At 44.7% G+C, this 26,822-nt stretch overlaps 2 protein-coding genes across 4 annotated transcripts in view; one reads left to right on the forward strand and one right to left on the reverse strand.

Annotated features, from left to right (window-relative positions):
- LOC146074104 (syncytin-1-like) overlaps positions 1 to 25,262 on the reverse strand; it is a 124,317-nt gene extending 99,055 nt beyond the window's left edge. For all 3 annotated transcript variants that reach the window (XM_083181859.1, XM_083181860.1, XM_083181858.1), the window contains exon 1: positions 24,991 to 25,262. The gene's annotated coding sequence lies outside the window, so the exon portion shown is untranslated. The remainder of the gene's footprint in view (positions 1 to 24,990) is intronic.
- SMIM32 (small integral membrane protein 32) lies at positions 24,087 to 25,427 on the forward strand. Its single transcript, XM_083181862.1, has one exon. It carries the CDS (start codon positions 24,910 to 24,912, stop codon positions 25,237 to 25,239), a length of 330 nt encoding a protein of 109 aa, XP_083037988.1. The 5' UTR covers positions 24,087 to 24,909; the 3' UTR covers positions 25,240 to 25,427.
- Positions 25,428 to 26,822: the final 1,395 nt, after the last annotated feature.

Here is a 26,822-nt window from a genome sequence, read left to right on the forward strand (position 1 = left end):
AGGAAGAAATATGAATGCAAACAAGAGAAATTAACAAGAGAGAATGGAGAAATAGTAGAAGTATATAGAATATAGATATGTGAAAAAAGGTACAGTGAGAAAAAGAGAAGAAAAATTTGCAAATATAAGCTATTAAACTCAAAGCTCAAACAGAAGTATTTATCGGTCCAACATTTGAAATCAAAGAGGCTGAAGCTTCTAGAATCCCCCAGAATCCCTGCATGTAACCCTGCCCATAAACAATATTAACCAATAACACACTTCAGTCTAACAACCAATCCCTCTTTCAGAAACAAAAACCCCATCATAGGCCATAAAACTTATCTCACTTCATGCACACAAGGTGCACTCCGTGATCTTTCTTTACAAACCCATGCTGATTACCACTGGTATTATATATTATTCAACTCTAAGTATTCCTGGATACCATCTCTTAAAATTCCCTCAAATAATTTTCCCATGATCGATGTGAAGCTCACAGGTCTAAAATTTGCTGGAGCATCTCTTTTTTTTAATATCGGTACTATAGCCGCAATTCTCCAGTCCTTGGGCATTATACCAAAGGAAAAAGATTTATACGTTATGCATAGGTGTCACATACCTAGTTATTTCTGCACCTTTGTTCAGCATGTTCTCTCCAGTTGCTGCATTCTCAGGATATTCCAGCCTGCACTTCTGCTTCCATACATTCAATGAAAGTCTGTGTGCTGCTAATTGCACACCTGTGACAACCCTATCTGCTCAGAAACTCCTGATCAGCTATTAACTCCCTGATTGCCTGTTTGCTGAAGTCATGATAGCTGTCCTCTTATGCACCAACTATTCCATTCAGAGTCCATTTCTGCTATTGCAATTGCTGCCTGCATATTCATCCAATCAGTGCAAGGCAGGGGGTTTAAATATTCAGCTCCTGGACTAAGAGGTTGCTCTCAGCAAAGTCGCTACCACGTCCTGATACCAGGTACTCCACAGTTTCCTGACCTGCACCCAGCTATTGTGTGCTACATCTCTGCTGTGAAGCTTCCAGTAATCCTGCCATTCAGCTGTATCCAGACCCTCATCAGTTGCTACACTGCAATCCTCCAACTCCGGGCCAGTCTCTGGTTATTCTCCAGTCAGCTCTACAGTGCTTACAGTTCACCAACTCTGGTCCAGCTATATCTTGATCCCAGCAGCTGTCAGCCAATCTTCAGTCATCCAACCATCCAATCTTCAGTCATCCAACCATCCAATCTTCAGTCATCCAACCATCCAATCTTCAGTCATCCAATCTTTAGTCATCCAACCATCCAATCTTCAGTCATCCAACCATCCAATTCTCAATCATCCAATCTTCAGGTATCCTTCTTTTTCTTTAAACTCAAATCCTGAACATTGTCTTGTCCTCTGAATTTCCTGCACGTATTCTTGTTTATTTTGCAAAGGACTGCCATCTTGTTTATTTTGCAAAGGACTGCCATCTTTTTGCTATTTATCAGAGACTTGCATCTATTTATTATTTTGTCCTCAAAGAATTATTGAACCTGGTTATTTTATCCGTTGTATGAGTTCATTCAATAAACCTGTTCGTGTTAACCCATCTCCTGCTGGTCACGCCTCTCTTCCTGAGATCCGCACAACACCATCAAACCCACCATCTGACCACTCCAGTCACGACTGATTCCACACACCCATCTCGTGACAGTTTGCTGAGAGCCCATGGACTTGGTCAGTGACCAGAGTGTGAGAAGTGTGGGTTGTCTAGATCCTGGTGCCAGCATGGAGAGACAGATTGATCTTCAGTTCTTACTCACAAAGTTCTGGCAAGACTTATCTGGTTGTTCTTGTAAGCTGCAGCAATCCTTGCCAGGTAATGAATCCTCACGTGTCACATCTGTTTCTGCAGCCGCATGTCATTTGGCCTGATCTCTACCTCCTGACTACCTGGCTACTCCAAGGGAGGATGATGAAACTTGAATAGCAGGCCTGTCATAAGTCCGTTGCATTCCCGTCAGGAATTTGGTTCTGCTTGGACCTTTAAAGAGCCAAAATCAGAGACATTAAAGGTTTTCCACCAGTTACTGAATCAACTACAGGAATTACCGTCTAAAATGTTTTCTGTAGTCTCCACCTTGTTGGACAGTTCTTTGGTACCCCTTTCCAGTGGAACTGCGCTCAAAGGACCTTCCACTACACTTCCAAGTACTCCTGAGAAATCCTCTCATAAGCCTTTTAAGGACATACCACGAAGCAGACCACGAGCCCAGTTGTCTGACGAAGAACGTCAGCGGCGCAGGCAGCCGGACCTGTGCTTCTATTGTGGTGGTTCAGACCATTTCATAGGAGATTGTTCCCTACGTCTGCCCAGGAATGGGAAGATTCCTCCCGTTTCAGTTCAGAGAGAAACCCGATTTAATACTTGGGGCCCTAGAACAAAGATCATCTTGGCCAAACATGGTTTTACTGCTGTCCACAGAGCTCCTGGAAAGGTTCCTGAATCCATTACTGGAAGTGGTGTCTCAGGATTTTCAGCCCAAAAGCAAGTGTCTGTCTTATCAACCTCAGGAGGGTTGTCCGATACCGTAGCCCCAGCAGGGGTATCTTGTGCTTCAGATCCAGAACGAGTATCCCGTCTCCAGCCCCAAGAGGGGGTTCAGCCTTTTCAACCCCAGAAGGGAGTTCAGCATCTACAGTCTCAAGAAGGGGTTTGCTGTATTCAGCCCCAGAAGGGGATCCAGAATCTTCAGGACCAAAAGAGGGTTCAGCGTCTCCAGCCTCAAGAAGAGGTTCGTGGTATTCAGCCCCAGATGGGGGTTCAGTATATACACCTCCAGAAAGGGGTTCGGTTTCTCCAGCCCCAGGAGGGGGCTCTCAGTCTCCAGCCCCAGGAGGGGGCTCTCAGTCTCCAGCCCCAGGAGGGGGCTCTCAGTCTCCAGCCCCAGGAGGGGAGCTCTCAGTCTCCAGCCCCAGGAGGGGAGCTCTCAGTCTCCAGCCCCAGGAGGGGGCTCTCAGTCTCCAGCCCCAAGAGGGGGTTCACTGTCTCCAGCCCCAAGAGGGGGTTCACTGTCTCCAGCCCCAAGAGGGGGTTCACTGTCTCCAGTCCCAGAAGAGGGGTTCCTGTGTCCATCCCCAAAATGGGATTTCAAGTGTCCAGCCCCAGGAGGGGGTGAATCCGAGTGTCCAGCCCCAGGAGGGGGTAAATCCGAGTGTCCAGCCCCAGGAGAGGGTGAATCAGAGTGTCCTGCTCCTGGAGGGGGTCTTGTGTATCCAGGACCCAGGAGGAGAGTCTGATATGTCGGCCCTGGCCTCCGGGCCTGAGGACACTACTGCCCTGGCCTCCGGGCCTGAGGACACTACTGCCCTGGCCTCCGGGCCTGAGGACACTACTGCCCTGGCCTCCGGGCCTGAGGACACTACTGCCCTGGCCTCCGGGCCTGAGGACACTATTGCCCTGGCCTCCGGGCCTGAGGACACTACTGCCCTGGCCTTCGGACCTGAGGACACTACTGCCCTGGCCTTCGGGCCTGAGGACACTACTGCCCTGGCCTTCGGGCCTGAGGACACTACTGCCCTGGCCTTCGGGCCTGAGGACACTACTGCCCTGGCCTCCGCGCCTGAGGACACTACTGCCCTGGCCTCCGGGCCTGAGGACACTTCTGCCCTGGCCTCCGGGCCTGAGGACACTTCTGCCCTGGCCTCCGGGCCTGAGGACACTTCTGCCCTGGCCTCCGGGCCTGAGGACACTTCTGCCCTGGCCTCCGGGCCTGAGGACACTTCTGCCCTGGCCTCCGGGCCTGAGGAAACTTCTGCCCTGGCCTCCGGGCCTGAGGACACTTCTGCCCTGGCCTCCGGGCCTGAGGACACTTCTGCCCTGGCCTTCGGGTCTGAGGATATTTCCACTGCGACCTCCAAAACCAAGGACACGTCTGTCCTGGCCTTAGGGCCTGAGGTCCCAAATGTCCTGGCCTCCGGGTCTGAGGTTACTTCTACCCTGGCCTTTGGGCCTGAGGGTGTTCCAGCCATTCCTGTGGTTCCTGCCTTCTCTGACGAATCTGAGGTGCCTGCCCTGCAAAAACCATCTGAGACCATAGCCCTGTCAAAGTCTTCCGAGTCTCTTGCTCAGTTGAGACCATCCACAGGTTTGGTCCTGTCTAAGCAGTCTGGGATGTTAACCCAGTCATCAGTATGTACAGCCACGGAACTTGTAAGTGCTCTTTCCCAACCGGGAGAACCGAAAGCAGACACAAGTTCTTCAATGAAACCATCAAGTGACACTGTTACCCCCCGAAGACTCTTCTCCTGTATTCTTTGATGGAGATCTCCAGCAATACAGTATCCTAGTTCACCGATATCTGTCTATGATGGAGTCAAACCCAACCTGCGGTATTACTCTAACCAATATAGTTAGATACTTATTTCTGGCCTTCAGAGGTGAAGCCCTGGAATGGGCAAATCCACTCTGGGAATCCAATGATCCTGTGCTCCATACCTTAAAGACCTTTACTGTAGCCGTTTGTAAAAGGTTTGGTCCAAAGGCATCCCATGTGAGTTCCACAAGGCACTTTAATTATCCAGTTAAAGGCTCTCTAGTTGCCCAGACCTCTCTTCCTTTGCCATCTTCACAATCTCAAGAATCCAAGGATCGAGAAACTAAAGCCTTTAAAACCTTTAAGAACCATGGTCCTCCAGAATCATCATCTATGGACTTGAGAATCGGCTGCACTTCCTTATCCCATTCCGGTGTGGATTTGCTTAGACCTTCAAGTACTCTCCATTCTTCCTCTGATCAATATCCCAACTCTTCAATTCCCACAATATGTGTCGGTTCTTCTGCTGCATGTTACCTCAGCAATCCACCAGAAAGTTACCAATCTATGAAGAAGGGCCAAATTTTAACTCCCTATCTAGACTCAGACTCTGAATTTGACTCTGATTATGAAGTTTCTCCTTTCCTTGGAGGCCCTGTGTTACCTGATAAATGCTTCTCTAAACTTAAGATTCCACCTCCCTCTGGAAGATCAAGACGTTCTTATAAGAAAAAAAAGAATCGTCGCAGATCTTGATTCCACTTCAGAAGAAATTCATATCTCAAGATTTTCTTTAATAGTGGTTCCAGTTAATCCAACAGAGATACCGTTTCAAGATTCCTGAAGTGCCAGTAAGGGTGTCCGGAGTCCACCCATGAAGGAGGGGGTACTGTCACATACCTAGTTATTTCTGCACCTTTGTTCAGCATGTTCTCTCCAGTTGCTGCATTCTCAAGATATTCCAGCCTGCACTTCTGCTTCCATACATTCAATGAAAGTCTGTGTGCTGCTAATTGCACACCTGTGACAACCCTATCTGCTCAGAAACTCCTGATCAGCTATTAACTCCCTGATTGCCTGTTTGCTGAAGTCATGATAGCTGCCCTCTTATGCACCAACTATTCCATTCAGAGTCCATTTCTGCTATTGCAATTGCTGCCTGCATATTCATCCAATCAGTGCAAGGCAGGGGGTTTAAATATTCAGCTCCTGGACTAAGAGGTTGCTCTCAGAAAAGTCGCTACCACGTCCTGATACCAGGTACTCCACAGTTTCCTGACCTGCACCCAGCTATTGTGTGCTACATCTCTGCTGTGAAGCTTCCAGTAATCCTGCCATTCAGCTGTATCCAGACCCTCATCAGTTGCTACACTGCAATCCTCCAACTCCGGGCCAGTCTCTGGTTATTCTCCAGTCAGCTCTACAGTGCTTACAGTTCACCAACTCTGGTCCAGCTATATCTTGATCCCAGCAGCTGTCAGCCAATCTTCAGTCATCCAACCATCCAATCTTCAGTCATCCAATCTTTAGTCATCCAACCATCCAATCTTCAGTCATCCAACCATCCAATTCTCAATCATCCAATCTTCAGGTATCCTTCTTTTTCTTTAAACTCAAATCCTGAACATTGTCTTGTCTTCTCTGAATTTCCTGCACGTATTCTTGTTTATTTTGCAAAGGACTGCCATCTTGTTTATTTTGCAAAGGACTGCCATCTTTTTGCTATTTATCAGAGACTTGCATCTATTTATTATTTTGTCCTCAAAGAATTATTGAACCTGGTTATTTTATCCGTTGTATGAGTTCATTCAATAAACCTGTTCATGTTAACCCATCTCCTGCTGGTCACGCCTCTCTTCCTGAGATCCGCACAACACCATCAAACCCACCATCTGACCACTCCAGTCACGACTGATTCCACACACCCATCTCGTGACAATAGGATTTGCTAACTCCTCCCTTCTCACTCGCTTATCCATAGTAAAAAAAAAACATATTACAACAATGCAACAGTTCTGCTTTATCCTTACCCTCAATAATGCTATTTCCATTAGCTTGGATAAAGGTCCATATGTTCTCTTTTACTAACCATTTGCTATTGACAGGGGTTAGAGTGAGGGGGAACACTTTGGCCCTACACAGCAATTCTCACAGAAAAGCATTCTAGTTTGCAGGGGGATGCCAAAAACCCTACCACTGGCCCTGTGTCTGCCTAATGGGGGTAGGGGAAGGGGGGGTAATTTGGTGGCATAGAGAAACAAGCCCCCCCACCTCTGCATGGCCACTTTAAGTCCTGGCTATTGATGTACTGTATTTAAAAAACTTTTGGGGATTTGTTTTGCTTTTTGAGTTTATGCGCTTTTCATTTTTCCTTTTTGCTGCTTTGATTTCCCTTTTACAATTTTTATTAACTCTTTGTACTTTGTGAATGCCTCCTTGTCCCTGTTAGCCTTGTATAATGTAAATGCCTTCTTATTATTTTTTATTGCTTCCCTTACATTCTCGTTCAGCCATGACGGGTTTATCCTGCTATTACCCTTATTTCCCTTGGGATAAATGTATTTGATAATGTATATAACAGCTTTTTACAATATTCCACATGTCGGTGGATGACAGAGAGAGGTAGAGGGTGACAGTATGAGGCAGGATAAGGCAGAGGGTGACAGTGGAGTCAGGGGTGTAAGAAGGGCAGGGGGAATGAGTGGGTGACAGGGAGAGGTGAAGGGTGGCAGCATAAGGCAGTGGAAGCAGTGGCATAACTATAGCTCCACAGCCCCCGCGGTGGTGGGGGGCGCAGAGAAATTGGGGGTGCCGCCGGGGGGGGGCTGCGGGGCTATAGTTACCCGCGGTCTGCGTCTCGCCCGGCTCTCTGCCGGGACCTGCCTGACCGTCACGGTCCTGCTGCAATGAAAACTGACAATTAGAAAATGGCTGCCCCCATACTGCAGACAGTTTTCTGTCTGCAGTATGGGGGCAGCCATTTTCTAAGAGTCAGTTTTCATTGTAGCAGCAGGACCCGGCTGGGACCGTGACGGTCAGGCAGGTCCTGGCAGAGAGCCGGGCGAGACGCTGACCGCGGGTGCAGGTACGGGTAAGAAGGGGGGGGGGGGGCAGGTTAGGTGTGTGCAAGGGTGGGGGGGTGGGGTGCCGAAAAAACGTGCGGGGGGGGGGGCGCAAAATAGTTAGTTACGCCCCTGAGTGGAATGGAAGGTAGAAGTTGACAGCAAACAGCAGGAGAGTAGCGGGGGCACTGGGTGACAGGGAGATGCAGAGGGTGACAGCATATTGAACATAGAGGTTTACATAGAGAAAGATAGTGATAACAAAAGGCAAGGGATGGCAGAGGTTGACAGCGGCAGGCAGGGGAGGCAGAGCCTGCTCTTTGTGTTTTCCAGGTTTGAGCTGTCTCTAAATCACAGACAGCAGTGAATGGGAAATAATGTACAGTGGTCTATAAACTAGAGGCAGTATATGGCTCTGATCAATTATGCTGATTGGTGGCAGGACTCTTCTATTAGCTGGCACAGAAAATGTCTAAGGTAAGGGGCAGATAACTCAGGGAGTGGGGTCCACCCTGCTCCCTACACAGGCCCATTCATATGACATTGTTCAAAATGGTCTGTGGGATCCCAGGGGGTAACTCATTCCTGGTTTGGGCAGAAGTGGGGTACTTAGTCTTCAGCCTCTGTGAAGGAGCCTTTTACTGCTGCTAGGAACAAATCCTCTTGATTTCTGGGACATGCAATGATTTCCATTGACTGCAAGTTGAGATCTGTGACTCCATGAAGCCAGCCTCTTTCACCTAGTGGTAATTTACATGATGTTTGTTCTGTGGGAAATGTGAGTAGTCTGTAGAAATAAAACCTTTTATCTTTATAGTAGGTGTTGCACTATATTTTTCTGTAAAGAGAATTGCTTTTGGTGGGAGAGCATTAGGCTTGAAAAACATCAAGCTGGTCTATTAATACCAACAGTGCCAGATTAAGGTCTAAATGGGCCTGGATCTGAAAATGATCAAGGGCCTATTATGTGCAATAATAGGGGCTGTGGCCGGCACCTAATAATGTGTGTGGGGGGCGTGACCAGTGTTCTGTTTGGGTGGTCTGCTCGTGGGTGTGTCTCTATTTGTGTAAATACTTTCAACTAATTATATATGCCTGGAAAAGGCAGGGGGCTGGCATAGGAAAAATGCAGGGAGATATATTGGCAGGTGCCCTCCAAAGGTGCACCCGCAGGATGCCGATGTCCTTGCGGGGTGACGCGGCACAATAGTAACCCCCTTATACTGTACTTGCCTCTTACACATTATGCCACATGGAATGAGCCAAAATTCACATCGACTGTTCCAAAATTCACACTATGGCACACGGATTGAGCCAAAATTCACGTTATGCCACACAGATTGTGGCAAAATTTAAATTTTGCCAAATGGATTGAGCCAAAATACACACTATACCAAACAGATTGAGCAATAATGCACAATATGCTTCATAAACAGGGGCATTGTGCGCCAAAGGCGAGGGGACGCAGATTACTTTACATGTATTCCTCATCCCCTCGCGGGGCTCGCTGCGTTCGCCACACTATATAAAATCAACTTCACGCCGACATGGATAGTGGGGGTATGAAAAGGTTGGAGGACGCGTTCCGTCACCCCTCGCAGGGGCTCGCTGCACTCACCACGCTTCGGGGTGGCGTGGATAGTGGGGGGGGGGGGTGCCTAAAACATCATTGAATGTCATACAATGCTATTATTGTATACCTGATGTCATGGCATTGTACACCCTATAAAATCGCATCGCATGCAATTTTGTGGGAGGTGCGATGCGATGCGATCCCCCGGGGCTAAGAGAGTGAATAAATTACATAGGAAATTCGCATTGCATGCCCCTTAAAATGGCCCATGCGATGCGATTTCCCTACGCAGAAAAGCCCACTAAGCAAATAGCTTAGTGGGTGCCCAACTAACATATAAGTACCACCCACAATATCTCTAGAACCCATATGGCCCAGCATGGTATCAGATTGAAGGCCCAGCGATTTGGGTTCAACTCAGATCAACCTCGAGCTTCTGTGATGCCGGAGGGGGGACTGGCAGCCATTGGAACCAGGTGGTTTGCCTGGCAGTATCTCCGGTTCCCGGAGGACTAGCAACATGGGGTCGGGACCATTGGAAAGCCCTGACCTTCAGCTACAAAATGGGCCATGGAGAGTGGGCCTGGAGCTGTAGCTCCATCAGGCCCATTGTTAAACTGGCCCTGGATACCAAAGGGGTTAAAAATAATCAAACCATCTTCTTTTGTATTTGGTAAACTAATGAAAAATTCAGAAAAGAATGGGAGATGATTTTAGATTTTTCTTTTAAATTAATATATTTAGATCCACATTTAATAATCTAAACAGAGAAAGAAATACTTTACAAACTGTGATACAACCTTTTAAAGATTTAAAGGATTTTAAAGAAGCAGAGACAGATTATTAAAAAAGTTAATAAGGAAAGCCACAAATTCAGAGAGGAAAAAAACAGAAAAAATATTTGAGAGATTTAAACATTAGGAAACATGTAGAAATAGATGTAAAAATGCAAACCAAGGCACCCATAAATTTGTCCGATTTGGATGTGTCTGACATCGGAACTGATCCGGTGATAATATGTGCTGCATGTATGATCTCCATTTTGGACCCCCTCCCAGTGGCAGGGAGCGGGGATCGCTTGCAGAAGGGCCGCATGGGGTGTATCACATGTGATCATGCTGCCTGGGAGGGTACCGGGAGCAGGGTTGGACTGGCCCACAGGGGAATATCGGAAACTCCCGACTCTATCCTAGTACACTCAAATTATACATTATACATATGTTAGATTGTAATGCACAGGACTATGGTGTATTTTTTAAGGTTCTTTACAAGAGCATGACAACACTCCTTTCATGGGCCCCTAGTGGCACCCCCCCCCCCTCAGTGGGCCCTTCATGTCCCAGTCCGACACTGCCCAGGAGGCTCGAGGGGGATTGTATGCAACTCTCACGAGGAAGTACAATTTGATGACGTGAGAAATACTCCAAGGTGCAGATAATACAAGAGGACACACAAGGAGAAAGTAAACACTGAAAAAAGTCCGGAGACATATAAATACTTTGAAAGTGATTTTAGACCTTTTCAAGGATGGGAACACAAGGGCCCATATAGGAATTATAGACAAAGAAACAATAAAAGGCATTGTAATAAGTGGAGGGGAAATTTAGAAAAGAATATAATTGGACCCCATTCACGAGAATTAGGCAAGAGATTTCAGGAGAACAGATAGATCTTCGTTTCTTAGAACAGGACCACAGAATAAGGAGGACATTCTAAAATTAAAAGAGAACACTCCAAAGAAAAACACAAAACTTGGTAAAAGAAAGGAGCTAAGCGATGTCCAAATAAAATAAATGGCTAAAGGTTTGGGCTATGATATTGAATAAATAAAGCTCAAGAGATAGTGGATAATATTGAGAGACAAGAATTGTTGATATAATAAGTCGGTACTTATGTAATATCTGGCTCCCGTTTTTCTTATGAGACCGCGTCCGCTCGCCACGCTTCGGTCACGGTGGCTCGCTGTGCTCGCCACACTATATAAAATCAACTCCATGCGTAGTTGGTTAGTAGGGGTATAAAAAATTGGGTGCATTTAACATGGGAGCCCAGATAATACATAAGTACCAATGAGTCCCATCTAAACAGAACAGTGATGGAGAATGGGCTTCTATTATAACCTTCATTCCACATTTTAAGAAAATTGCATCAATTTTAAGGAAGAATTGTGGTATTTTAAAAAGAAACCCAATCATTGGTGATAGAATACAAGAATGTCCTCATTTTATACATACAAAGGTTCCATCACTGAAAGATATACAGTAATAGTAAGCCTAGAGGCCACCCAGAGAGACAGTTTTTGCAGTAGGGACTTACATAGATGCAGTTTATGGGGTATTCGGTACTTGTGTAGTTTCACGGCGCCAGCATGGCGTCGTGATACTTCCGGGTTCTACGCTCGCCACAACTATCTAAAATAAACTAACTAAACTCCATGCCAACATGGATAGTTCATACCCCCACTATCCATGTTGGCATGGAGTCGATTTTAGATAGCGTGGCGAGCGTAGCGAGCCACTAAGCACGCAGCGTGGGCGAGCGAAGCGAGCCCCGCAAGGGGACTCAGACGCACGGCGCCATGCTGGCGCCGTGAGACTACACAAGTACTGGGTATTCAATCTCTGAGAGTGGAAATATTGTCAGTTCAGGTATTCAATCCTGGCCAAGACTCTCCTACTACTGACCCACCTCCCTATGGAAACACCAGCACTTTACAAGCATTTGGACTTTTCTAATATTATTGGATACTCCGCATTGGACCAGCTCTTTACAGCAACTCCAGCTTTACAGCAACTCCCTGGATATTTTCCTAATACAAGGGACTATTGAATTCTGGCTGTCAAGATACAGTCAAGTGAACCGAAAACGGCCAGGGATTCCGACTGTCGGGACGCTCCGACAGTCGGAATCTCGGATTGAATACCCCCTATGTCTTATGTGTTGTACAGTCAATGGAGTCAGAAAATTAAAGGTTTTAATATGAATGGGGTAAAATATGTGATTAAGGATTTCATCAATTGTAATTCCAAAAATTATATATATATATTATACTGGAGTGCAAATGTGGACTATTTTATATTTGGCAAACAAACAGGAATTTCATCACCAGTTTACCTGAACATATTTACAATATAAAGAAATGTCTGGAAACAAACACTGGGGTGAGTTTACTAAGATCAGAGTTCCCATAGCAAACAACCAGATTCTACTTATGTATTTACTATCTTTTGAAGATAATAGTTAGAATCGGATTGGTTGCATGGGCAACATCCCATCTAAGTAAATTTCACCCTTTTGTCTTCTCATTCCAAATCCAAATATGAATCAAAAGAATGTTGCCTTGAAACTCTTTTGGGAGATAGAGCAAGTTACGTCTACATGGAGAAATAAGAATATTATGACCAAATTAGCACAAACGGAAATGAAAGGGATTCCTAGCATTATTTAGTTCTCAAAGGTTTAAATGGGAAATTAGAAGTGAAATGGATTTTATGATACCTGCCTGAGTTTTGAAATTAGTTTTATTGCTGTTTTTTTTAGTTATTGGGCTGTTGAATGAATAGATGAACTGTCTGTCTCTCTTTGCTATTAACTTAATAAACTGCTTTTAATTACGGTTATTTAGATGTTAATTTATGGACTCTATGAATTATAACTTTAGAAGGATCAGATTATGTTAATTAGCACCAAAGGAAACAAATATACTGATGTGTAAAAATGATTGAACAAATGTAGGTGAAATATGGAGGCCGGTCATTAGGAATACTAAGCAACGCCGTCTTTCGCTTGTAGAGTTAAGCTGGAATGCATATACGGTGGCCATCTTACTTCCGGTCAGCATGATGCATCATGTCCGGTATATGAACTCATGGGTAAACAGGAAGATTGATAGTCAGTGGGCAATTTTTTAATTAATTGTTTTATCTGTTTCACTTGTAATTTTTTAATATAAAGGTTAATGCAGTAGGGTATTAAAGGTTATACTGGTGCATTGTCTATCATTCTTCTGATGAAGGAAATAATGTCCAAAATGTATAAAGCAGGCGACACTGTGCCATGAGAGGAGATTGCTGAAGGAACCTTTTAAGGTGCGTACACACAGGGGCGATTTTGTGCAAAATCGCAGGAAATATGGTCGCTGAGCTACCATATTGCCCGCAATGGAAGTGTGCACCAGCGATATATCGCCGGGTGTGCGCTCCCGTTTTTACCCCTGTAGTGATCGCTGGTCGCAGGAACATGCTCCTGCGACCAGCTGATTACCACTGCCGGGCTCCCCCGGCAGTTTCTTTTTCATCAGCGACCATCTCTGGTCGCTGTTGTAAAGTAGAAACTGAGCAATATATTGCTCAGCCATATATTGCTCAGCAATATATGGCTGAGCAATATATCTCTCCCGTGTGTACACAACATAACTGCTGCTAGGAACAAATCCTCTTGGTTTCCGGGCCCTGTGGCAATTTATTTTGACTACAGGGAGAGATCTGTGACTCCATGAAGCCAGCCTCTATCTTTGACCTGGTAGTGATTTACATGCTGTTTGTTCTGTGTTAAATGTGAGTGCTCTGTATAAATAAAACCTTTTATCTTTATAGAAGGTGTTTAACTACATTTATCTCTTTTATGTGAACTACGTCAAATTACTCTATGAGGACGGGAGTGTGGATTTGTGGCAAAGAGTGATATTATCAAGGCTTGACCTTATTAACATTTTGCGGCCTACAGCAAACAACACCTAATTTCTCTGGTGATTTTTCCCCATAGAAGTGTATGAGCTACTATTGAGAGACAGCTCAGTAGAGCTCAGCCAATTAGGATAACACTACTGATTGGCTGATGGGTCTCCAAGTGGCAATTCATGTGGTTAGGGACAATTTTATTTTTATTAATCCCTGGATGCCTACATAGACCGGATAGGACTGATCTACACTGGATTAAGGTAGTATGGAATTCTACTGGAGAGGAGGACTGAAGGGCTTTGGGGGATGTTGGCATGTATGTATGTGAGTGTGCATGGTTGTGTAATAAAACTGTACTTTCACATTATTTGTTTTACAGGTGGGCCCTTTAATGCCCCACATGCTGGTACTTGTAGTTCTCCAAGTTTCAGACTTGCTGGGATCTGTAATTCTACAGGTAACATACTTAAACTGTATTAAATCTTTAATTTTACACTTGATGGCTAGGAACTTGGCACCCAATGCCCAGGTGTGCCGAGCAAAGCACCGGGCTTCAGTCCTGGCCCTTGGGTGCCCTGAAGGAACGCACCCCTTTTTAGGGGATCCCAGGAACCAAGGCCAGACCTGACTAGTTGGGGGGGGGGGGGGGGGGTGTAAATGCTAGGGCTACAGGGACCAATATAATATTTTTCATTTTTTAACCTTTTCTAACACTTTTACATTCAGAAGTACTGCATTGGTCCTAATGATCCGTGCATGCTCCTCCAAACACGTCATTTAAACTGTGTTGTTTGAAAAGTGTATTTTGAGACAAATTCATGGCAGTGGTTGCAGAACAACTGATAAATGTCCATGGTGTAGTGGTCCCTTTGGAGAGTTCTGCCAGGTTTGGCCTATAGTGTATTGTGTCTGTTCTACCATGATTTGAGCAAACGTTGCAGTGTTTTGTGTTTTGTAAATTACCAAGTGTTTTTTGGTTGTAAATGCAATATTGAATTAACATGAATGTTAGTCAATGTATTCCTTAGGCGGGTATCTTTTGGCTAGTATTCAATTGTGGACGTTGTTGCATGGTTTTAATATTTTTTTGCTGATGTAGTGTTGAAACAGCATCTGCAAAAAATTACTATTACAATTTAGCTGAATCGGTATGTCTGATCCACATGTTTTTTGAATGTGCCAGATTTTTTGACTACTCACCAAACTGAACAGGCTAAAAAAAGGCACTTAATTGAATACCCCCCGTCCCCCCCAAGGCTGTACTCAATCAACTGTACGTCTCCTGGTATACCTATAAAGCTTCCTAGTCCCACATTATTAATAAACAATCAGCAAATGTGACCCTACAATACATGTAACAGCTTCTCTCCTTTCCTCACTCAGTGAGTAAAAGTAATACATCCTTGGGAGGCCGATTGGCTCAAATGCCCCCCTCTCTGAAGAATGCCAGGTAGAGCTTCTTCTTAGTTCTAAACTTAAAACCACCACAGTGTTCAATGTGGGTGGTGATCTGGGTCAGAAAAGCTCTAGCTGGGAGGAGGGGAGGGACTGAGAAGAGGGAGCCTCAGAGTACTCACCCCCTTTGCCCCAACCTTAATCTGGCTCTGCTTCACACTCTTCATGGTCACCAATGATGAGATCAGGACACTTACATCACTTTTCTACCAAAATCCAAGGTCAAACCGAACTGGGATTTTGTCAGGTATCCACATTGGGGTCCCCGTTTCTAATGCACTTTATTCCCAGGTAGACACTGTTTCTACAGAAGGGAAAACCCAGGAAAGCAAGGGGGTGAGTGGGCACTGGGAGGACTGGAGGGCATCTACTGGCGTGCATCAGGGACTGGTGGGTGGTCATCTGCGATTGGGGGGAAGCAGGGATAGTTGGCCAGAGAGGAACGGTAAGTGGTCATCGGGGACTGTCAGGTGGGCAGCGATGGGCAGCAGGGATTGGCGGCCAGCCGGCATCAGTGGGCAGCTCCACAAATGGACAGCTTTCCCCGCCCGGGTTGAAAGTCCCAGTTATGAGCTGTTTCCACAGCTGGTTACCTGGTTTTTACCAGTTAAAAATCGTGCTGGTTTCCAGAGCAAAAATCTCGGGTCACTGTCCCCAGGATTTTTACTTTGTAGCCATTTCTACTGGAAAAGGGTTATTAGTGGGGGCTGTGGGGCAGATAACTTTACAGCAGTGCATAAATACTGCACATGTGCACAAATGCACATGTGCAAACCCCTACGATAGGAACACAGGGGCCAATTTTGGTTCACCACGTATTGCAGGATCCTGACAAATGTGTCTCAATGGAGGTTTTATGACCACAGTCTCTAATACAGGCATGGCCAAAACCCTCCATCTGTTTGTTAAACTACACATCCCAGCAAAGCAATGATGTCTACATGTGTTTCCTTGCAGGTAACCATGGTTAAGAAAGGAAGAACAATCATTTCAAGCACCTCCCTCCTTTTAAAGCTTCCATTCTTTTATTGGAAGTCAATCAGCATGACAGAATTATCTCCAGCCCTGTCCTGATCAACACCCTCACCTGTGTTAACAAGAGAATGACTGACATGATGTCAGCTGGTACTTTTGTGCCAGGGCAGAAATGCAGTGGAAATTTTGTTTTTGGGATTAAGTTCATTAATCAGAATTCAAAAAGGGACATTGTACTTAATTGCAATTCATCTGATCACTCTTCATGACATTCTGCAGTATATGCAAATTGCCATCATAAAAACTGAGGCAGCAGACTTAATAATTTAATAATTTTGTCATTGATGGTGTAATGGTGAGCATTACTGCCTCACAGTACTGAGGTCATGGGTATGAATAAAACTATGACCCTAACTGTGTGGAGTTTGTATATTCTCCCTGTGTTTGCGTGGGTTTTCTTCTGGTACTCCAGTTTCCTCCCACAATCCAAAAATATACTGGTAGGTTAAATGGCTCCCAACAAAATTAATCCTAGAGTTATTGTGCATGTATATGTGGTAGGGAATATAGATTGTAAGATCCACTGGGGCAGGCATACCTTCCAACTGTCCTTCTTTTCGTGGGACGGTCCCACCCCCCGCCCAGGGCCAGTACTGTCCCGCGGCGGGCGGCGCCAGTGTCCCTCATCTCAACTTCAAAAAGTTAGGAGGTATGGGCAGGGCTAGATGTAAATGTGTAAATATTATTTGTAAAACACTGCGGGATATGTGCATTCTATATAAATAACTGGTAATAGTAATAAAAACTTTCAAAAGTCTCAAAACTTTTGTCCATGGCTATACATACAGTATACTGAACATTTAGGCCCAGTGCTAAGCTCTTCTGCCACTCTCTCACACTCATGGATTTGCTCCATTGAACAAGAAATTTGAATCATGGACTGTACCCACACTTATAACAAAAAAATAATACAAAACAGCAAACATCAGCTTAGAACAGGCATGTCCAACGTTGGCCCTCCAGATGTTTTGAAACTACACATCCCAGCATGCTTTGCAATAGTTTTAGCATTCTCTAATAGCAAAACTGTGGCAAAGCATGCTGGGATGTGTAGTTTCACAACATCTGGAGGGCCAATGTTGGACATGCCTGGACTAGAATGTCCTGATACTGCTATCACTGCTTACTGCAATTCTGTATATGTCTGAGGAACACTCTCGTTTGTTACGTGTTAATGCTGCTCTCTCAGGGAGCAGGACAGGCTTGCTATAAAATCAAGCATTCTGAACCCCCCCCCCCCCTGAAATTCTGAGTGTGCCCCTGATTGCAGCACAATTTCATAATTGTACTTGACATCTCTCAGAAGAAACTAACAGGAACAGCTTTATTTATATCTCCTTACCTCCTCTTCCTAGATTATATTTTAATTAAGCTTAAATATTAATCTGCTTACTTGTCACCAGCACACAAGTGTAACCCCTTTGCTGTAGACAACAGCGCATCAGTCTAGTGTTAATGTGCTGTGTCTCACACCTGAATGTCACCTGAATCCTACTACTCTCCTGGGGTCTCACATGAAGCCCAGAGCTGACGCGACCACAGTCAGGGATAGAGCTGTCCTGCTGTGGTGTATAGGCATCGACACTGGCACTGTCACAATCGATAGCTTTGGGTTTCAGAAATCAGTGCCACATATATAATCCCACCATATTGGTGTGCTATCTTGTATATTGATAGGGGAGCACAACAGTGCCACTGTCACCTTGCACACATCACCGCATTTACTGTATACCTTGGGGAGAAGTGATAGCAGTGCACATAACACCACTGATACCAGTTCTACCCCAAAACAACCTGTATCTTTGTGCCCTATTATCAACATAATGTCTGCACTCAAGGGGCACCTACATTAAATCAAGGGGAACCCCAACTTTTGTCTGATGACCACCTGTGACAACCCACAATGAGGCCTGGAGCACCTTGGATTGGATATGCTAAGCTGTTTGCTGCTCGCATCCTACCACCTCCAGCCTTTGCTTAAAGGTGCAATCACATCGCAATTTTGAGGAAAGTCTTTTTGCGACTGCAGCCTGAATAAGGTTAATGAGGACAGGGAAACCGCGCCCTGAGGCGCACTCCCTGGCCTGGCCACCAGTGGTGTAGCTTGGTTCCACGGTGCCCGGAGCAAGGTCATGTTTCGCATGCCCCCCCCCCCTTTGCACGGTGAAAAGGAAGACTGACCTTGCTTGCTAATAATAATAATGGCTGCTCCCCATGTATAATGTATAATAAAAGGACACCAGAGGCTGCTCCCCCTGTATAATAATAAGGCTGCTCCCCTGTATAATAACAATAATAATAATAGGACCCCACCGCGCTCACCCCTTGACCCCTCGGCTTCACCTGAATCTGTCTACACAAACCCGCATGTAATAGTTTACTAACCTGGTCGCCATAATTCTACTCCCCGCTGTCGCTCATCTTCAATGTTCACTTCCCACAGACGGGTGCTCAGACACCAGTTCCCAGGAAATAAAGAGGCAGGCGACGGTGGAGGATGACTGTGTTATAGGTCTGTGTAGTAGTTGCAGGCCAGCCCAGCACAAGCTCCTCCTCCCCAAAAAAACAGGCCAGCGCTCTCACATCGCGCATGCGCCGGTTTGGGACGCCATAGGCAGGGATGCGGCGCCATGACGTTATGACGTCATGGAGCCGCATCCCTGCCTCCGGCCTCCCAAACCGGCTCATGCGCAGTGAGAGCGCTCGCCGGGTTTTAACTGTCCACAGTGAAGACTGATACTGGGCACAGCGGGCGAGCAGGGCGGGGGAGCCCGATGGCAGAGCTCCAGCGCCAGGTGACATGTCGGCGCCCGGAGCAGGTGCTCCGCCGGCTTCGTCCCCACCTACGCCTCTGCTGGCCGCTGCCAGAAAATGGGGGCAACACACCCATTTCCAGAAACATCCCAGCCCCTCCCCGCGAATGCCTTTGTCTATCAATCAGGCTGAAGCGTTTGCTGTTCTGCACTGCTTTCCAACCTATATCCAACAGCGCTATGGAAAAATTATTATTTCACAAAATAGTGGAAGGCACAGAATGTGCCCTAAGCTCCCGCACTGGTCTGACCCTTCTATTAAATTCTATATTCCCATCATAGTGATTACCAGACCATGAGTAAACCAGCACACAAAAAAAATGACACAGCTGGGAGACCTAATGCCAGATGTCTCCTCATCCTAAATCATATAAAAACAGGGTTCCACTCATTTAATGCAGTAGTTTAAAAAAAAAAGGAAGCAGTTAGTTTGTAGAATTGAATGCACAAGGTGAGTATGATCAGTAGCATCTCCTGTCATTAACAGCACAGGGGGCTGAACATGCTGCAGTTGCAGCCAGCAATCATCTGGTCCTGCTACCACTTCCATCTTCCACCTGTAGCACTTTATATTCCCAAGTACGGACGCATTTCAGAGAGGATCCCTCAATTCAGCTAGTCCTCTCTGGACTGGGACACCTTGGATTACAATTATTGCTTCCAGTTATCACCTTGGCATTGGACCCCATTGGTACAATCAAGTACCCAAACGTTGTAAGAGGATCCCCCATACATCTGCACAGGATACCTCCAACGTTCATCTTGGACTACCACCTTGTCCAGGGGCTACCATTGACCTACAAGTGGGTAATATATTGGCCGTTTTTGACTGACCAGAGCAGGTTACTTACCATCAATTATCCAGGTCTCAGTGACTCTATGATTTTATTACATGTACATTTATGTTGTTTTTATTACTAATTTTGTTTTTATTCCATTTATAAAATGTTCACTTATAATCATATTATTGTTTGGGTCATTAACTGAGCGCTGCATACTCTTTTGGTCCAAGCGTTGTCTCTGCAGTGGGGATAGGACAACGCTAGCCCTGAGCTGGTGAAGTGGCTGGGGCTGTTAATACATAGCCCTGGGCCACTTGAAGGGGACAGCTGTGCCGAGTGTTACTCGGCGGGCTGTCCCTAGTGCACGGTAGGTACGCAAGTTATACATTTGAAAAAATGTAATCCCCCCAGTTAACTAGCGTTAAGTGCAGCATATGTTCTCACCGCTAGTTTAAACATTTGCCCCCTTCAACCATGCCCCTTCTTTCTGCCCCTGGTCTCTCTCCATCCCTTCCATGCCCCCTCTCTCTGTCCCTGGTCTGTCTGTTTTCCATGTCTCCCTCTCTGTCCCTGGTATCTCTTTCTCACCCCCCTAGCCTCTCTCCACCCTTCCCATGTTCCTTTTTCTCCCCCGGTCTCTCTATTTTTGCTCCTGATCTTTTTTTTCCCCATGTCTCCCTCTCTCTTTAACATTGGCGTCTCTCTCTCTCATGCCTCCCTCTCTATTTAGCACTGGCGTGTCTTTCTCGTGTCTCCCTCTCTCTTTGCAACTTGTGTCTCTCTTTCTCTCTTCCATACCTCCCTCTCCCTGCCCCTGGTCTCTCTCTTTCACAGTAACTCACCCCAGTTGACCATGCCACCATGCTCTCCCCACTGTTCTACTCTGCTGCCATTCAGTTGCTGTTGGCTGCAGCTGCGCCTTTCAAACAGTTTGACAGGCAAATTCCCCAGCAGTGTGCCATGTGGGCAATCCCATGGAGAACCCACATTGGATGCAGTCACATACACCTGATGCCACTGGAGAGACAGCGGCTACAGCCACACCTCTTCACTGCCCAGTAAGTGTACAAGCTGTGCACCCTTCAACACCCACTGAGAGGAATGGGTGAGGGGGCCCTTTGCTGCACATACAAGTGCATGTACTGTTTGCTGCATTCACCTGCTCCAGGAGGGATGTTGGGGTTCTCACTCTGATTGGACAGTGTGTGTGTGTGTGTGTGTGTGTGTGTGTGTGTGTGTAAGCAACTCTGGGGATTGGGGAAGTATGTGTAACGGGCACTACTGTTTGTCTTAATGTGAATAAGTGACACTACCAGTGTTATATTCATCAGATCAGGGACAATATGTGGGTGCATTGTGAATGAGATTGTGCTAATGTGTGGGGTAAATTGATGATGGTTGTGAGACCACACTCATTCATTGCATGCTATCCCTTTTATTAAATATGGCAAATTTACAGTTTGCTGGGAGGCGCCAAACACCCTGGCAGCAGGACCTGAACAACTAGTGCAGAGCTTGCTGCCTCATCCAATGCTTGCCCACTGTCTGACCTGCAGTCCTAAATGCACGCTGGCCCACAGCCAATCCTGAATTGTCATTAGTGGAAGTTCCCAGGTCTGCAGTATTAGCAGCCCTAAGGGGCATATTTATCAATTATTGGGTTTTAGACCCAATAATTGTAAAAAAAAAAATGTATCTGTGATAATCTGAACAATAAGAAATGAACATTCTCCTGTCTGTATGAATATACTGTAAGCTGCATTAGTGGTCACTTTAATCCTCTGTAGGGACCCCCACAGTGTTACTAGGCATGCGCGGTCTACTAGCAACGCATGGTTATTGTGGTTATGCTTTGCGGAATGTAGCTCATAGGCTGCTGCGGCTAACACCAGCCTTAAATTCCAGAGCTCAGGAACACAGACAGCTTTACAGACCCCCATAGAAACTAAGGGGCTGATTCAGGATCGATCAACGCAATCTGATTCAGTCCCAGCCCCGATGGTCGGGGTTTGTGCATGCGCATGTGCAAATCACAGCAGCAAGCGGTTTACCCATTTTTCAATCGGTTTGCACACGCACAGTTAGAAAATCACTAGGAAAGAGTAGGGTCCCCTAGTTACCCCATTGCCCAGAGTATACAGCACTGCCAGCTAGAGAGGAGGGTGCCCAGTTATACATATGCTGTTGCATAGCCTATTGCATTCTCTGGATTGAGCATTTACTATTCCACTTAAAGGGCCAGATGCACTAAGCTTCAAAAGTGATAAAATGTAGAGTGATAAACCATCAGCCAATCGCCTCTTGTCTGACATTTTTCAAACACAGCCTTGTGACATGGCATGTAGGAGCTGATTGGATGGTTGTTTTCCACTCTCCATTTTATCACTTTGGCCCTATATCTGAAAGTTTTTCTTTGTCCCTCCTCTACATTTATGCTTAGCTGCCTGTTATACATCTTTAAGGAAATATGAATGTTTTCTTCCCAAAGGTCTCCCACCCAGTGTTATAGTGCTAGAATTAGCCCCAATCTATCAGAGGGAACCTTGCTTATTGGCAGAAATGGAATTCTGCCCAGCTCTGCGAGTCTGTTCCTCTCTCTCACTGCTCATATGTTTCCTACATTAATTTTTATTTTTTTTATTTTGTATATGTACTAATGTAAAAATGTACAAATGTAAAAAAAAAAGAAAATGAACCATGAGTAATACAGTATAAAGAAACATATGTATTACATTTCCAATGGACATATGTGTGTTATTTCTATCTTACTATCTTAAGGCAAAGCAGATGTGTCTCAGGATGAAAATGCATCACTGAGTGCTGTGATGATTTCGGTTGTGTGTATGGGTATTAAACTCACAGACAATGGACCTTATTCTGGTTGACTCTTTGAGATACGCGTTCTTTCAGAAATGACCGAACGCCATGCACGGCGGACATTCTAAGAATACACGCCCACAGGTCGTCCGCATCCGTTCGGGCGGACTCTCTAAGAAGAGGGAATGTCTTCAGACTGCATCCAAACGTGAGTGTGCGGTGGGAACTCAAAGATTCTGCACGGTCTTACTGCGTCTGAACGGACGAGAATCTGACTGTACGCACCAAGTTGGTGTAGTGCACAAACCTCAGTAATCTATTCGGAAGTCATGCTTCAGCAGCATGACACATTTATCCAATTAGGATACCTCATAACATATATATTTATTTTTCATTAAATCAATTACTTCCTAAATGACACTTAAACACATTACTAGCCCTTTAGATTAACCCTTACATCATGTTAAGTTGTAAAACTTCATTGTTGCCCCTTTACCTATGTTTTATGTACTGTATGCATACTATTTTTTAATTGCAAGGCAAATGCAATCATTCTAAAAGGTCAAATTGGGATTTACACATAATAAATGTCAAATACCTACAGTTTAAAACACAGTATGTTTGCAGCATATATTCTTGTATAATGTAATGGCCCATTTAGGCAGCAATTCTTCCAATTGAACCTGTGAAAAGTGTTTAATTAATCACTAATGACTAGAGGAGTGGATTGTATTGTGCTCAGAAGCGAGTGTTTAAGGTGCGGCCGTACTAATTGGGCGATCTGAATGCCTAACGCATGAACCATTGCCTTCCGAGAAGTGAAAGCTGCTTATTGACACCGAAGATTTCTGCCGTGTTGGTTCGCTTGCACTCAGTGTCCGGTCCGAATGCACACCTACCACTGTTCGTGCACTCCCAAATGTACGCCCAGATTTACGCCCAGTTTTGCCCACTTTGAAACCGTGCCCTTCTGTACGCCCACATGACGCCCATATTACACCCATATTTCCCGAGGGAGTTTGGTGCACATTTGTAGACGGTATTGCTGAGAACGACTGCGAAGACACTGCGTTGCACATGCGCATTGCGTTGCTTGCGCATGCGCAGGTAGCTACAAATCGCCGTCCTAAAGAATTCAGAACGGACTGCACCAACCAGAATAAGGCCCAATGTTCTTCCTATACAGACTTCAAGAAAGATGTCAGATAGCTAACAGCAAGCCAAGCACAGTTTAAATAAACTGTATTTATCTCTCTTACGGCTACAGAAATATGTATGAAATTCATGTCCGCCTGCTGTATAACAGAGTGCTAAGGAGTTTAAGAGATTTAAAAATGTCTGGCAATAAGCCAGACCTTAATGGCTGTTTAAAAGCAGGTTGATTAAATAGAATTAACATACTAATTGCCAATCTGTAAATGATGCTGTATAAGTTACAGAAAAAATCATTACCCGCTCTAAATACTAATAACTAATAACAGGTAAGGCTCTTGTACAGTACGTGCTTTTTCTGCTGCTATGTACTCAAAGGGATTAAAGCCACACATGTATTATGTTTTAATATCAGGAAGCTGTGAGATATCACAGTCTCCAGAAAGATTCAGCGCCATGGTGTAAAAAGGACTCCCAACTGCAGGATACTGTATGCTGCTGCCTGGCTGGAGTTTCATCACAGTAGAAGCTGTCACCTGCTTTATGAATGTACAGTCACTGCTCAGCCTGACTGCATGCTGGAAATCTGTGCTGGAAAGCGCCAGGAGTCAGAAGCTGGGGGAACTTTGGAGTGCATTGAAAACAAGATCAGTTCAACAGCAGAAATCACAAGGATTTAAGGAGGTTCCTGAGCTTATGGATCCCCACAATGATCAGCTGCTGTGAAGGCTCTGCATTTGTAGAGGAATCAACTGCTTCACATAACATGCACATGTATATGGATCTGACATGGATGTGGGATACAAAGATCTAACTTCGCACTGCCTGCTTTGTTATAATTAGCATCAGGATGTACTGAGGCAACATGCATCGTCTCTCTCAAGCTGTATATCCAGTTTAAGTGACATAAAAGGAATAATCTATTTCTCTGTGCCAATCTGCATTCATTGATTTCTGTTAATGTACACAATTAATGGTAATGAGTGGACAGGAGTCTGGAAGACTTGGGAAGATACAAGAGTAAGGATTTCGGTACAGTGACAATGATGCCTTATTAAATGACAATTCCAGAATCAGGAAGACTGCTCTTTTCACATTGTACAGGATTATCTGCTATACATTTGCTTGATGGAATTATGCGCACAACTGAACTACACCCAAACTGGATATAAAAAATGGACAAGATTCTTCTGAAAGCAAATACAGACTTTTGGGGGTGCCTGTTGCCCTAAACAGCTGTGAAGAGTATCTCATCATGATCATGTATGGGGAAATGCTGTTAAACTCCAGCAGTGCTACCGAAGCCCAGATCATGCTCCAGACTAATACTCCTTACCTGAGCAACACCCAGAGGCCAGTCAGCTCCTCAGCATTTTACATGTCCACAGCCAGGGTGCTGAAGGAAGGGGAGATAAACAAGCCTGACCTAATGACTTATATTGTCCTATTTTTCCTTCTATTCCTGTCTGTGACTCTGATCGTTCTTTTCATTAACTGCCAGCTGCGGAATTCCTTCTTTGCAGGTCTACCTTATGATCGATCAATGAGAGAAGCCAGGAGCCACTGGAAAACACAGTCTGTCTGAATCAAACTGGCATCTGGGATGCATTATCCTGTTTCAGGTTTTATATATTAGTTTAGCTGAATGGTATTAACAGAATGAGCATAGACTTCTTTTTGATACTACAGTATACCACAAAGTTAATGTCATTTTTAATGCAATGATTGTTTTTAGATTCATTACTATTGTTAATAAAGTTATTATTATCCATTTTTGGCAAACGGTATAGCCATTTTATTCAGAAACCGTTATATGATGTGGAGTTAATTATGTTTTTAAAGCTTTTTCTTTAGATTCTCTATACTACGGTGGTTTAGAATGTGGTTGTGGCTTTTATGTATTCTCCTACATTTGTATAATGGTTCAGACACATCTTTATCTTGGCTGTCAGATGAGCTGGAATGACATTTTAGCAGATTGCTCAGTTATTTGGCATTCACTCCTAATATGTCATTTTCATATACAGATATTATAGCTGAGCAATGTCATAAACTGTTTTCCTAGGACAATGATTACTCTCAGTTCTCTCTTCCATCAAATTCTGTGTAAAACAACTCCCCATTGAAATATAATAAATTGCAAGAGCTAATATCTTCCTAGAAATTAAATACAGTGTTATGTTTTTTCTGAAGCTTGGAAGCAGTCATTTCATTACATCTCCTACAGTAGGTTTGCCAGAATTAAATGGCTGAGGGAGAGGTTCCAAATACTTCAGCTTAATTATTTGACCCATTTAAAGCACCCCAGTGTTACTGCAGCCCAGGATAAGGCATCATATTACATTACACTTGTGCAGGTGCATTCCCACTCCACATCAAATTTAGTTACCGAGTAAATATGTAATTTATTTTAATATTGAAAGAAACATTTATTTCTTAATATTTACATTAATCTGTAGGTTTACTACTGCTTGGCTAATGCGAGTATGGTGAGGATTTATATATTATATAGATCGTGGGGTGGCGTTAACAATTGGGGGGGCCCAGGGTGGCTATTTGGGGTCTGTGTGCCATTTAACATTGTTCCCTATGTTAAATCGGGTCAATTGACCCATTTAACATTGTTCCCTAAGTAAAATCGCGGTAATCTCGTCGGTCGCATCGCATGCGATTTTTTGTCCGCATGCGATGCGACCGACGCAATTTTTTACCTTCCGATGCCTATGATCAAAATCGTGGGCGCCGTTCTAGGTAAAGAGTACCATTATATATATATATTTGGCATACAACATTTTCTGCCAGACTTTAATGTTAGGGATCACATCATAGCTGAATAAACAGTAACATTATGATAGCAACCATGTTAGCTATAAACATAATCAGAGACTTTTCTTTTATTAAGATAAATAGATAAAACCTATATATTAAAAGGCTAATACTGCTCCTCACCTCTATAGGGCAATTCAAGTGTTTTTTTTTTTTCTTTGCCAGAGGCCACTAGATGGCTCCACAGAGAGCGCTGACATTACTGTTGTGTTGTTCCATTGTTTTGTCGAGCTGGTAACTAGTGCTGGAGTTAGTAATAAAAGTAGCCTGAAATGAATGTTCTAATTACTGTATATACAGTATCTCATAACATTTACTGGAACGTTTGGGGAACCATGGGGG

Source organism: Crinia signifera, chromosome 4, assembly GCF_055691185.1.
Source record: "Crinia signifera chromosome 4, ASM5569118v1, whole genome shotgun sequence".
NCBI lineage: Eukaryota > Metazoa > Chordata > Amphibia > Anura > Myobatrachidae > Crinia > Crinia signifera.

What these genes read in the sequence shown, in the direction of transcription:
- SMIM32 (XM_083181862.1), top strand. Translation starts at nt 24,910, where the DNA reads ATGATCATGTATGGGGAAATGCTGTTAAACTCCAGCAGTGCTACCGAA.